Source organism: Rhipicephalus microplus, chromosome X, assembly GCF_043290135.1.
Source record: "Rhipicephalus microplus isolate Deutch F79 chromosome X, USDA_Rmic, whole genome shotgun sequence".
Taxonomy (NCBI): domain Eukaryota; kingdom Metazoa; phylum Arthropoda; class Arachnida; order Ixodida; family Ixodidae; genus Rhipicephalus; species Rhipicephalus microplus.
In genome coordinates, this window is record NC_134710.1 from 463,948,555 (window position 1) to 463,962,553 (window position 13,999).

A 13,999-nucleotide genomic window follows, 5' to 3' on the forward strand; every position below is an offset into this window, starting at 1 on the left:
GAAAGAGGAGGACAGGCTGAGAAAATGACATCTTTGCCTTTCACTTGTTGAGTATTTTCAGCCACACTTTCGTTGCCTCAAATCATTTACTGATAAATTCGACCTCTCTATGGCCTCATTCTTGATAAGGCCATGAAATACCACCTCGCCTGCACATCATCAGCCTAGCGAAAAGAAACATTTGCATGTTGCTTTATCTCATAAGAATTTGCTAAGAGATCCTCTCCAATATTTTTACCCACAGTGCTACCTTAATTACTCGCGTAATGAATGCACTTTTTTTCTCAAACAATCGGAGCAAGGTTGAGGGTTAGTTTATTATGCAGGGCAATTTTTATGAGAACTTTTTCTGGGTGAGCAAAAAGTGCGTTAACACAGAAACAAGGTTAGGTCCCTTAGCCTTTTGCAATTGACATACGGTACACCGTTTCAAAACTGCTTTTTTCTTGCACTTCACTGATCTTCGGTGGTTGGTGGCGCTATCTTCTGCAAGCTGTCTCCACGCTGCCCGCGAATGTCATAAAACCGTTTCGCACCTATCTTTTCTTGCAATTGTTTAACCACAACAGTGGTATCTGCTGTGATTTCGAGGAGCACACAGAAGCGTGCGCTACAACACACTTGGCCAACTTCGCAACAACCTCCTCGCACAATTACCGTGACAATGCCATTGACATTGTAGCAAGTAATGAACATTGTAGCAAGCTATCACGGAAGCATCAAAACAAACTGTCGATAAAGAGATTAACGACAAAATAGGGCCGCCGCCTTGCTGTCCACATGAGAAGTTACTGTAGAAAAGGTAGCCTATATTTTGCATTCCTTGAAGTATGCGTGGATAACAAGCACGAAGAGCGAATTGCAACCGAAGTGAAAATTGGGGGTGCCACCATGTTGCAGAAACAGTCACGATCCTTTTGGGTGACAAGTGATTTTTTTTTCTGGTTTTCCAGAAACCTGCAATGCGATGGCGACGACTGACCCTTCACGACAGCCATGGCGACAGGGAATCCTGTCGTTGTCGCTCGAAAATTCTATGCATGGGATTGGGCCTTGAAGTTTGGTATTCGCAGGAAGCAACCGTCAGTTGGCGCAGGCAGTTTCGTGACCTTCGCTCACTGTGTGCTTATCAGCTGCGATGTCTCTACACTCGCACTGTTCATCAACCCCACTGTAGCGCATAGATAATTAAAGAAGACTGGCAACGTTCCACGCTCAGATAGAAAGAAAACAAGGTGTCTACCAACCTGGAAAACCTGAAAAGTCTGGGAATTCGGACCCTTCTGGAAAAGTCGTGAAACGTCGGGGGATTTTTGAAAAACCTGGCCAGGTCATAAAAAACTGACAAAAGTTCTTTGCGGTCATTTCGAAAATAAGCATTATCATTGATCAAACCTTAAAACGTCTCTCTTCCAACTGCAACTACAGTGAGCTGCTAGAAGAGGTGCGAAAAAAAAAAAGGTAGTGCATAACTATTGTTTTTAGTGTAAACGCAAAAGGATACGCTGACCCATGGAACACAAAGTTTACTTAAGTTTCGGCACCTGATATGGGAGAGAGCCTTGTTCACAATAAAAACCGTAAGAAAGGCTTAGCTTACCTATGTACGCCTAAATATGTGACGTAAAAAGCGAGAGTACATAGTCAGAAGCGTCTCATCATTCCTGTTCAGCGTATGTACAGTCGTCTGTATCTGGATTCCAGGTGCAGGCATGATGCAAGCTTCTTTTAAGTGGGGAGCATTTTATAGTCGCACCTACTCGCAAATCCGGCGTTGGCAGTGGTGTCTAAACCCCTACTGTGTGCTTGCGTCTTGTGCCGCATGGTCGCACCTCATGCCAACTGTCACTCCCCTCTTGCCTCGCAAGGCCGACGCAGGTAGCATCTGCTTCTAAAACTGGCTGCTCGCGCTAGACAATCATTCACTGGCCACCCAGTGACAAATGCAGTTATTCCCCGTAGCAAGAAGCAGGCAACAAGCTGCCCACGTGTCATTACTGTGTTGCAGTGAAGATGTCTTGTTTTTTTGCAGTTGTGCATGTTTATTATGTTTCTTTTTTTTTTGCGATGACAGCAGTTAGACTCGGAATTTCCTCTTGTTTGCAGCAAAGCTGTGGCGAGGTATTGCTGGAAAACATCACTCTAGGAGCCACAAAATAGTAGGCACAGCAAAGAACCAGCTCTGATTAATTTGAATAATTTCTACGGGACTTTTTCACAATGTTGCCATGAAAAAACAAAAAAGTAAATGCATAACCCCAATGTTGAAGAATGCTGTAGGAGGGGAAGCTATTTTTTTTCTATTTGAAGGCATTTTATAGGCGAGAAAATGGAGAAACACTTATGATGAGCATCTTACTCTAATTTCTCCTGATAATTATCTTCAATTACGATTGTCAAAGTGATTCCAAAGAAATTAAAATAGTATCACCCCCTGGATCATTTCAAGACGAATAGAATGATACTAACTTTGTCACTCTCACTTGAATATAAGATAGGAAAACCTTCCGTAAGGCTGAGTAAAATGTGCAAAAATAACGAACCGAGAAAAACGCATTTGAAGTTTCCAGCAACTGTAACTTTTCCTAAAGTGAAGCTACGGCAATATTACTGACACCGTTTTGTGGCTCTATGTTTTACGATAATGGCCATGCTAAATGTATGACTGTACCCTCCCAGAATACTGGCCACAACTTGCTCCAAAACTATGAAACGGTCATTGGCACTGCAGGAGAATTTTTCTTTTACTTTGTGGTCGGTCCACTGAGTTTCAAGTGAAAGGAATTAACAAAAATTGAATTATCATGTCTCCCTAGCATATGCTGCACACCTAGACAATGTTCAGGTTGTAAACAAGCGATATTTATTTTACAAGAAATTGTCACTGTTTGTCGTGATGCAGACCAGGGCTGTAAGCGGAGTACCCTGCTAGCTTGTGACGCATCGCAAGTCTAGTCTTCATTGTGCTGCTGTCCACATGCTCTCTTTGTGATTTTTGCAGTCTGTTTTTGTCTTTTTCAAGGCTGCGGCGAACCAGGTTGTGGCCCGCCCTGTAGCCCAGCTTCTCAGCAATTTCTGCATTGCTCTTCACTAAGCCTTGGTTGAAGCGGCTGATGGCTCCTGCAACAGGCCTTTCCATGCTCTGCAAAGATGCATGCTGGGTTTTGGGGCCTGCTGCCAAATCACCGAGTGCAGGCTTTCGCTGGGGTTCTGTGTGAGCCCATCGCTGCATCTTTCCAGGAGCGCTCTGTCGCTCAGCCACCTAAACACAGATTCCAGTTCCTCGCTCAGAAAATCCGGCAAGCTGTCCTTGTGTGGTGGGGGCTTCTCATTCTTTGCCACAGCTCTCTGGTACTTGCACCACGAGTCTGGGCCTTCAGGGCAGAGGTCATGCTTTGGTGCCCGATCAGTAGAAGACATATGTTTCAGAGTAGCCAGCACAGCTCTCTGCGTGCCTGTAACGTCGTTCCTGTGGCTTCTCAATGCGTAAACATTGTATGAGGGGATCTTGATTTTGTTGTGTGAGCCTGCCCTTGCCACCTAGTGGGCCATCTTGAGCTTTTCTTTTTTCTACTAGTGTATGTAGCGCAGCTCCCATATGCTTGTGCACCTGATCGATGCAGTCTTTTTTGGCTACCTTGATGAAACCGTAGACATCATTTTCTGTCAGTGCATGAAATGTTCTGCTGTCACCATCTGACAGCATGGTCATGTATCGAAGCTTATGTTTCTCGAGTGACCGCCCAAACAAGCATAGCATTGCCTCCACTTCCATCTGGCCAGCGTTGCAGTCGACATCTTTCTGGCACAGAGGGGTATGCTAGATGAGCCAGGCAGAATGTCCTGCCTCCCCTTCCTTGGGCTCTGTGGTGAAACCCAGGCAAAAGTTCGATAGTACGATGCGGTCTATAACAACCACTGTACATTTCAATGATGCAGTCAACGCAGATATGCTAGCTGTGCTCGCGCATGAGCCAAGTGCTATCATATATAACTTCGACGTTGGCGGGCACGTTGCCGAACTACGCATCACGTGAACAACGCTCACTGCTTCACAATTGCAGGCTTGATTCATTAAGGTCATGTGTCTATAATAAGTCTTGTGATAGAGCTCTCGATGCGAAATGTTTATTACGGTGAAAAAGTCTGACAGGCCCGTTGCCCCCTTGCTAATGCTATTGATGGCCTTCATGGCACACAAATTCACTTTGAATGGCCTTATTTTGACGTTGGTCTCGTCAGCGACACGTGGGGATGTGAAATCGCTCTTCGCGAAAGTCACAACTGCTGCACGTGACGCAAGCTTCGAACACAGCCTGTACTCTTTCTTGCCCTTCGAGAAAGTCGCACTTTTTTTCACTGCACTCGGGGCAGGCGATATGGTAAAATAGCGAGTCAATTACCGCCAGGTCAACAATGTCAAATTGTGTCCCGTTTTCTTTGCTGTCATCTTCCAGATCAACATCTAGAAGCTTGAACTTTCGTTACATCGCGCATTGCGATGCGATGGATGCCTTCAAGCTTGCTGCATTCCTGGCGCACTCTGTAGACTCTTCCACAGAATAAAACGCTGTATCAATGCGATCCTGTATGTTGCTATAAGTGCCAGATGATCTGACGACGTGATAATTCTAAGAGGTGCTGCAGCTGGGCTCTGGAGAGTACGCTGTTTCGGACACAACAGGTGCCCGTGACTGAGTGCCGTCATCGGAGTGCACCGCTTCGGCTTCATCGGGCGAACTCGGCCACTCATTATCTGCTTTCTTCTGCCGTGCGTTTCATGGGCGCCTTCACTTCTTGTCGTATGCTTGGCGCGTCTTCTTTAGACGAGCGTCTCCAGTTATACCGGCGAAATACGGGGAGTCGTTGCAATGGTCACGTAGCACAAGCGGGAAGCAGACGAACCCGCGCGTGACAGGAGCCAACGGCCGGCAAACAACACATGGGAAAAAAAAAAAATGCAGGCAGCCTTGACCGCATCAGCCAATGGGAAGCGAGAGACTGAGGGCTTGCCTGGCAAGCGCGCGCTCCGGCCAATGAGCGGTTGGGAAGGGGGCTTCGGAAAAGGGGCAAGGGCAGCCGTTCCATGCATGCGACGCCATTTTGAAGGGTGGTAAAATGCGCACAAAGAAATTAGCTTCAAAACGAGCTCAAGATGGCGATGATCGGCCAGCTGCTTTGCCGGCGGCACGTGCGTGAAGTTCGAACTAGTGTTGTCTTTCGCAGAGCATTTCGTGACTTTATAACCAATTTCAATCCATTAACTGATAGAATGCAGCGATCATAGTTTGAGAACATGTGCATCGAGATATAGAATTTTAAAAAATTTGATTTTCTCAAAATCGACTTTTGGCGAATTTTCACTATTCTAGGACCCGCATTCCCCCTTAACGAGGTTGTACTGTATTTATGTTCTTTAACTTTTTTTTTTGAAATCACCAGTTTCACTGATGTACTGGTTCTAACAATTGTGGCAGCCTATGGCATAAACAAGACCAAGAAAATCTCTGCTCGGCAACTTGTCCTTCAATGTGGAAGCTAAGGAATGCTACAGCGTTCCTTAGCTTCCACATTGGTACATGCATTATTTTATAGTCTGTTGCATCTACATATCACATGGCATATCCGACTTTCAAACCACACCATTACTCACGTCTGTAAATTTATGCATGCTTGTTTAGGTCATGATTTCGGCTCTGCTTGTAGGCCGTCTGGTTTGTCTAGGCTATAACTGCCATCAGCAGAAGCTTGCCAGGCTACTCATGCTTTTTTTTTAATATTATTATTATTACAATGTACATATTGGTGATGCAACAGCAAATGTCCTCAGCTATACACTTATTGCAGGTGGCTCGTGTTTCAAGCTTGTGTAACTTCAGCTAAATTTCTCATTTCAGTTTTGTGAGATTTTGTAAATGAATCTGCATTTATTTTTTAGTGTGACGTCCACAGAAGATTACGTAAACCAAGGTGACTTGCCGACTGATTCCTTTTTGCCGCGACATATTCAAACATCGACACTTTAAACGCCATCTCCAGCTTTCATTGCAGCTGTCCGAGGACTTCCGTAGCACTTCAAGTGTCACAGCCCAGAGACACAAAATACAAACATGTATGTGCTTGTCGGAAAAATAAAAAATAAATAAACAAAATTTTGCAGTATTACTCTGTCCTTGCAACATTGTGATTACTCAATGTCAAAGCAAGATACACAAAATGCGCGAGTAGTAGTTAGTCTTTTTTTGCTGAAAAGTGTATTCTATAGGCGCCCAAATTAGGCGGCAACTCAAATCGGTAGTAAATACAGCAGTCCAAGTCAAATCAGGTCTAATTTAATCCACATCCGAAATAGTTGAGTCAGTAAATACAAAAGTTCAGGTCAATCTAATTCAATTCAATCCAATCCACATCCTAAGCAGCGTGGGTTACAGTCGTGATAGTAAACTAGAATATAATCCAGTAAAAAAACATGCCAGGCCCCCGGGTCCTTATTTTGCACCGATGCTGCGAGATGACACCACTTCTACGTTTCCTAGCAGCATTGACTGCGATGTCAGATTATCGCAAGCTCCTTCAAACTTTCATCTGCGGCTACTCCTAACTGGTGTGTTTGCTTCGTGGTTCTTCGGAACGTCACTGCTGACTTCCTCTCTGCCGAGCTCAGGGGTTTCATTTTACCCAGATATGCATATTTTTTCGCATTTACCACACGTGCTCAGAACATTCTGAGTGCATCTGGTAGACATGTTGACTTATTTTATACGGAGCGCCTGATTTTTTTTACTACTCAAGGGTTTGTTTCCAGTGCACAGCTTTTTCCAAGCAGACGAACATCTCTATCTTGGAATTTGCTTTTGATCATCATGCAAAACCCGCAAAAGTTAGGTAATTTAGAAATATCAAATTGGTAGACACCATAAAAAAACAATACCATATGCGGTAGCGGGTGCAGGGGAAACAGCAGAGGTGGTCAGGGGGGGGGGGGGGGTCGGCATAAAGATTAAAAAAAAAAAATGGAGAAACCAACAGCGGTAATGAGCAAGGAGGCAGACTGCAGCAAATGAATGTAAGGGGTGCATTTATTGTGGGGGCAAAAAAAATTCAAATTTTGACGACTGAAGTTGGGGTGCATTATGCCAGTGCATTTATTACACGAGTAAATACGCTACTTCGAACTACACCCGAGCCCACTTACAAATAACCTAAGCGGGATGCAGCATCTATTCGGTGTATCCCGAAGTTTCTAGTAAATAAAACACAGCTTTAAAAAAGTTTGTAATACATGTGTTTCGAAGAGCAGGAGCGATAAGGGTTGCCGCAAGTTTATTTCAAGCGGCAGAGTGCTCTTCCGCAAGGCCCTTCGCATATACAAGCTGCCTGAGGCTATTGATGTAGCCAATTGCCACTGACACGCTTGTGGCTTTTGGCTCCAAAGTTTCATTATAATCCTTATTCCTTCGTCACTTTTGCCGCATACTTCATTCAGAACACTTGCATCTGTGCATGGCTCTGTATTATCATGTAGTTAGCGCAAGCATTCGAACAATGCAATACTGATTCACACAAGATGCAATCGTAGATGATCAGGTACAGTTAATGGCCGATGATGTTGCAGATGGTCTGGTCACTCTTTGCCGACGATGTCAACGATAGTGGCCGGCAATGTCAACAATAGTGTAAAGACCAGTGATCAAAAACTGAAGGGAGACTAGTCGACTGACCAGTCTTCGAAAAATTGGTGATAGTGCGAAAACATGGGCATCGTCGTCTGGTGATGTGAGGTGCTCAGTGTAGCAGGGAGGGGGGGACAATGGACGGAGGGCTGTGTAACAGAAAACAGTCAAGGAGAGCAACAATTAGACGGCTGCGAAGGCAGTGTCATCGTTTAACTATAAAAATCTATTGGCGCCTCGTCGATCGCTTATTGGTAGTTTAGAGTGTTTCCTGTGAGGTTGTTAGAGCTCTGGCTGTTCCATTTCCGATGGAGGCGGAAATGTTGTAGGCCCGTGTGCTCAGATTTGGGTGCATGTTAAAGAACCCCAGGTGGTCGAGATTTCCGGAGCCCTCCACTATGGCGTCTCTCATAATCATATGGTGGTTTTGGAACGTTAAACCCCACATATCAATCAGAGCGCTGGCTGTTCGCTGTAACCGATTAGCGGTGCTCAGAGATGTTCGTTGCAAATGCAATATTGTGCCATTGAAATATTTATATTCCCACGGTCACGCAGTAATCGTTAGTTTTAGATGGAGTTGTTATATGTAAGCTCGACTGTATTCGAAAAATATTTCGATTGATTCGTACTCACGCTTCAATGCAAATCTCTATAATACGAATTCAAAGGGAGCGTGCACAATATTGTCACGACTAAAGGCCCGGAAAGAAGACAGAGGACGATGAAGTGATGAGCGTGGACAGCACCCACGGTTCCTCCGAGGAAGAAGAAGTCGAACCGGCTGCTCTTTTATTCTGTTAATACAGACCTCGTTTTTTCTGGTCGCACCGTCGTCCTGTATTCTGTTATTTTCACCTAACGACATTGGTGGAGGTGCTGGACTTCTCCAACTGATGCTTGGGACACCTCCGCGCCCTAGCACATCGAGTCTACCACCGCAATCCGTTCCTGCAGTGGATACTCCTGTCCACCGCTACAGTCGCCGACAGCGAGGCCTTAGTCCCGAGGCGATCCCGCTCGAATTTCTCCAGCAACACACCGTACCGGGAGAAATGGCTACCGGAGGGCCTTCACAGCTTACTGTTGATCAGCCTCTAATTTCTGAGACCTTCCATGGTGAGGTTTATGAAGACGTCGAGGACTGGTTAGCCCAGTATGAGCGAGTCGCCAAAGCCAACTGCTGGTCCACTGAACAAAAGCTATCGCGCGTCTACTTTGCTTTGGCAGACAGCGCTCGTACGTGGTACGAGAACCACGAGTCAACGCTGTCTTCGTGGGAGGAATTTCGGCAGCAAATTCTCGGGACATTCGCAAACACCGACCGCCGTGATTCTGCTCTGCAGCTCATCGAGGCACGCATACAGAAACCAAACGAGAGCGTCGCCATGTTTGCGGAAGACATGGCCCGCCTATTTCAGCGGGCCAACCCCGAGATGCCTGAAGTTCAAAAACTCCGACATTTGATGAGGGGCGTCAAGGAAGAGCTGTTTGCCGGTCTCCTACGTAACCCACCAACAAGCGTAGCGGAGTTCGTCAAAGAGGCTACAACAATCAAGCAAGCACTGCAGCAACGGCGCCGATACCATGACCAACCAAACAAAACATCTCCCAGCCTCTCTGCTTTGAGTGCCGGTCGTGAATGTTCTCTGTGCGAACTCATTCGTGAGGTCGTTCGGTAGGAGATCCGAAACCTCCTTGTGACTCCGCAAGAAAATACCATGGCTGGCTTGCAGAAGTTGTGCAGCAAGAACTCCGCCAGGCATTTTCGTTGCCCGAATCGTTCTCAGACTAGCGGTCTGTAAGCTATGCATCAGCTGTCTGTCGACCCACTCCAGTGTCGTACAACTCGTCACCACTGGCTTATCGTGACGTGAGCCAAGGGCCTTACAACGAGCCGAGGGCCCCAGCTCCCAATCCGCCGCAGCCGTATCCACAGTCCAACTTGCCTATGCAAACGGCGCCGATGTACACTCCGCCGACATCTGCATCTTGGTCGCAAGGTACGCCCACCAGTCGACCATTCATCTGTAAGACGGACTTGTGGCGCACCGTCGACCGTCGACCACTTTGCTTTCATTGCGGAGAAGCCGGCCATATTTTCCGCAATTGCCCGTACCGTGACTGTAGACATCATAACTTTCTACAAACCTCCCCTCGTGCCTATTTCGATAACCGCCGTGACAGCAGTACAGGCCCGCAAGTACAGCAACCTGAAGTGCCGAATCGTCGATCCCGCCCTCCTTCACCTGCATCGAACTCGCCGCCGCAGCGCAGTTACTCCGAGGTGGTCCAAGGCAGATCTCCTAGCCCTCGTCGGGGAAACAGCTGTGACCTTTGGGGGGAAGGTTGCCGCCCGTCCAGATGCTATCACACCCCCAACATCTTCTCTGCGACGTGATACGACGAATGATACCACGGATCGTACGACGCACGATACCAAGGACGATACGACTTCACCGACATCAATGGAAATCGTAAGCGCCAATCTAGACATTTGTATAGACGGGCGCCCAATAACAGTACTAGTAGATACTGGTGCGGACTTCTCTATTATCAGCCGTAAACTCGCCGACTGCCTAAAGAAAGTAAGAACAATATGGACTGGCCCAAACATAAGAACCGTAGGGGGTCAATTGGTGACGCTGACAGGCAAATGTACAGCTCTAATTAATATCGGCAGTTCAGATTTCGTCGCTACTTTCGTAATTTTACCGGAGTGCTGCAAAGACCTGATCTTGGGCATGGACTTCTTGCGTGAATACGGTGCCATTATCAACATTCCTGAGAGATTGGTTACGTTTCGGACGGCCCCAGGTCAAGTTTCGGATGTGCCCTGTACAGACCAGCGACGTCAGCCTTTGCCCGTCTTCGAAGACGACGTGACCATCCTATCGTGGTCGAGTGCACTCGTGGCTGTGACATGTGACACGTCGAGCGATTCTGAAAACATCGCCGAGCAAATTCCAACACTGCTATTCAGCCATGGTTTTTCTATCGCAACAGGCGTCGGAAGCATAAAATGCGGACACTCGCACGTCCTTGTTATGAACTTCAGCTCTGAACGCCGACATCTAACGAGGGGCATGGCAGTCGCGTATGTGGAAGACCTTGCCGAGATGACAGACTGCCTAACTCTTGAAAAAGATAATTCAACTGATCTGACCCCCGCACCTCTATCTGTTGATATTTGCCCAAGTTTGCTGCCGGCGCAGAAGCAAAGTATCATGCAGCTTATTAACAAGTTTGAAGATTGTTTCTCTTCGATTTCCAGGGTCCGTCAAACGCCGCTGACGAAACATCGAATTATAACGGACGACATGACCAGACCCATCAGACAAAACCCGTTCCGGGTAGCTCCGCGAGAACGTGAAGCCATCGAAAAGCAGGTGCTTGAAGACGATGTTATTCAGCCGTCGAAAAGCCCTTGGGCTTCGCCGGTTGTATTAGGGAAGAAAAAAGACCGCACCTTACGTTTCTGCTTGGATTACCGCAAGCTGAATCAGGTGACAAAAAAATGCGTCTATCCACTTCCACGTATCGTCGATTCACTCGATCGACTACTGCACGCGCATTATTCCTCGTCGATGGATCTAAGAAGTGGGTATTGGCAGATAAAAGTCGATGAAAGAGACCGGGAGAAAACACCTTTCGTGACACCTGATGGCCTTTTTGAATTTAAGGTACTTCCATTTGGCTTGTGCTCAGCACCGGCAACGTTTCAGCGGCTAATGGACACCGTACTATCATGCCTCAAGTGGCACACGTGCTTAGTGTATTTAGATGACGTCATTGTATTTTCTGCCACATTCGACGAACACGTCAGGCGACTGCACTCAGTATTTCAATCTATCCTTTCCGCCGGACTAACACTTAAGCCGGAAAAATGCCATTTCGGCTTCGAAGAGCTTCTGTTCCTGGGGCATCTTCTCAGTAGTGAAGGTGTGTGGCCTGACCCTGAAAAAAATAGCTGCCGTTACGAATTTTCCAGCGCCAACTGACAAAAAGGCGGTCAGACGGTTTTTAGGACTGTGTGCTTACTACCGACGCTTCATTAAGAACTTCTTGCGTATTGCCTCGCCGTTGACCCGCCTTACCAGAGAAGACATCGCATTCGTATGGAATGAAGAGCAGCAAAAATTATTCGACGAGCTACGCCAACGCCTTCAGAAGCCACCAGTCCTCGCACACTTTGATAATGACGCACCAACAACAGTGCACACCGACGCTAGCAATGTCGGCTTAGGAGCTGTACTCGTGCAGTGGCAGGATGGTGCCGAACGAGTAATTGCTTACGTGAGCAGAACTCCTCCACGTGCGGAAGAAAATTATTCTACTACGGAAAAAGAGTGCCTTGTGGTGGTGTGGGCGGTTATAAATTTCCGCCCATACCTGTATGGTCGTCCTTTTAATGTTGTCAGCGACCATCACTCCTTCTGCTGGCTGATGAATTTGAGACCCTTTAGGACGGTTGGCGCGCTGGAGCCTTAAGCTTTAAGAATTTGACAAGACGGTGGTCTACAGATCGGGGAAGCGACATTCAGATGCTGATTGCCTTTCTCGTGCGCCATACGAACCTGCGACGGCAGAAGATGACGATACAGCCTTTGTCGTAGTTCTAAACACGGCAACTGTCGCACAGCTGCAACGAGACGACCCCGAACTAGAACCCATAATACATTTTTTAGAGGGTCGCACTTCAGCTGTACCTAGACTGTTTGCAAGAGGGCTTTCCTCATTTTGCTTGCGCAACGACGTCCTATATAAGATGAACTTCACGCCACACGAAACGACTGCTTACTCGTCGTCCCAACATCTCTAAGAAGCGAAGTATTACAGGCATGCCACGATGAACCAACATCCAGCCACCTGGGTTACACGTGTACGTTGTGCAGAGTGAGGCAAAAATACTACTGGCCAAGACTGATGGCAACTGTTCAACACTATGTTCGGACGTGCCTTGATTGCCAGCGCAGAAAAGTTCCACCCGTCAAACCAGCAGGCCTCCTCTATCCTATTGACGTGCCTGTTACTCCATTCGCTCAAGTCGGAATGGATCTTTTGGGCCCATTTCCAACCTCATCAGCAGGTCGCAGATGGATTATAGTAGCCACCGACCGCCTCACTCATTACGCCGAAACCAAGGCTTTGGAGAAAGGCACAGCAAGTGAAGCAGCCTGATTTTTCATAGAGAATGTGGTGCTGAGGTATGGTGCTTCATCAGTGGTAATACCGTATTTACTCGATTCTACCGCGCCCTCGATTTTAACGCGCACCCGATTTCCACCGCGAAAAAAAAAAAAACGTAAGAAATCGATTGCAACGCGCACCCATTTTTCTCCTGGCCTGCACGATCACACCACTCGAAAAAACGACTCCTTTCGGGAGCATCTTCCATTTAAATATGAGGTACGGCGAAGCTTGTGCTCATCTGACGTGTAACAGAGCATTGCCGTCACTGTAGTTTTACCGAGCACCGATGTCAGCACGCGAACTTGCTTCACCCCCTTCTTCTCGACGGTTGTGGTGCCAGGCATGTCGAAGTAAAGAGGCGTCTGATCGGCATTCCCGATTTGCCCAAGCAGGTAGCCGTTGTTGCGCCGCAAGTTTAGGACGAACCTCTGAAAACTGTGAAGCTTTTCATCGTACTCCTCCGCAAAACTTTTCACATATGCATGTTCCCCTTCGGAGGAAAAAGCCTTTCCTCTTCATAAAGTTAGTTAGCCAGCACCTGCTCGCTTTAAACTGGCTCCGCATTAGACCTTTTTCTAAGACTAATTGCGTAGCCCGCACTTGGAGCAGTTCTGTCGTCACGGGCCGCTGTGCGGCTCGCTGCTCAAGCACATACTCGCCGAGCAGCTCTTTAATGTGCGGAAACCGACCCTGGTGTGGTCCACAGAAGCCTTTGCGTGAAGTTTTGCTGTCGACAATCTTCTGCTTTTGTTTCCGCCGGTCCCGCACGCACGTTTCGGGAACGACCGCGATGCGGCCCGATTTCCCTCTGTTTCTGCACCCGCGATGACTTTTCTTTTAAAAGCGGCATCGTGGTGCACTCAAGTTTTGGGAGTCGGCCCTTCCACGCCGTCGATTCTAATGCACTACTAGATGACGAACTCCTCAGCACACGTACGAAGTGCCGCACATGGGAAACACATAATAGGCAGAAATGGCCGACGCGCCATGCCGACGCATGTAGGGGGCGGCCATTTTGGATTTGCCGATGGCAACAGATTGACCGTAATTTTTTTTTTCGTACCCGATCCTAACGCGCATGCGATTCATGAACTCGCTTAACCGGAAAAAAGGTGCGCGTTAGATTCGAGTAA

The 13,999-nt window shown here is 47.3% G+C and overlaps 1 protein-coding gene across 8 annotated transcripts in view; it reads left to right on the forward strand.

Annotated features, from left to right (window-relative positions):
- The window catches only part of AspRS-m (aspartyl-tRNA synthetase, mitochondrial), a 382,875-nt gene that overhangs the window by 222,219 nt on the left and 146,657 nt on the right, over window positions 1-13,999 (forward strand). The window contains exon 16 of one of the 8 annotated variants that reach the window (XM_075880715.1): window positions 954-5,928. The exons of the other annotated variants lie outside the window; for them this stretch is intronic. Within the exon in view, the coding sequence (XP_075736830.1) occupies window positions 954-1,184 (231 nt within the window). The 3' untranslated portion in view covers window positions 1,185-5,928. Of the gene's footprint in view, window positions 1-953; window positions 5,929-13,999 lie in introns of those variants that run through there. 8 annotated transcript variants of the gene reach the window in all.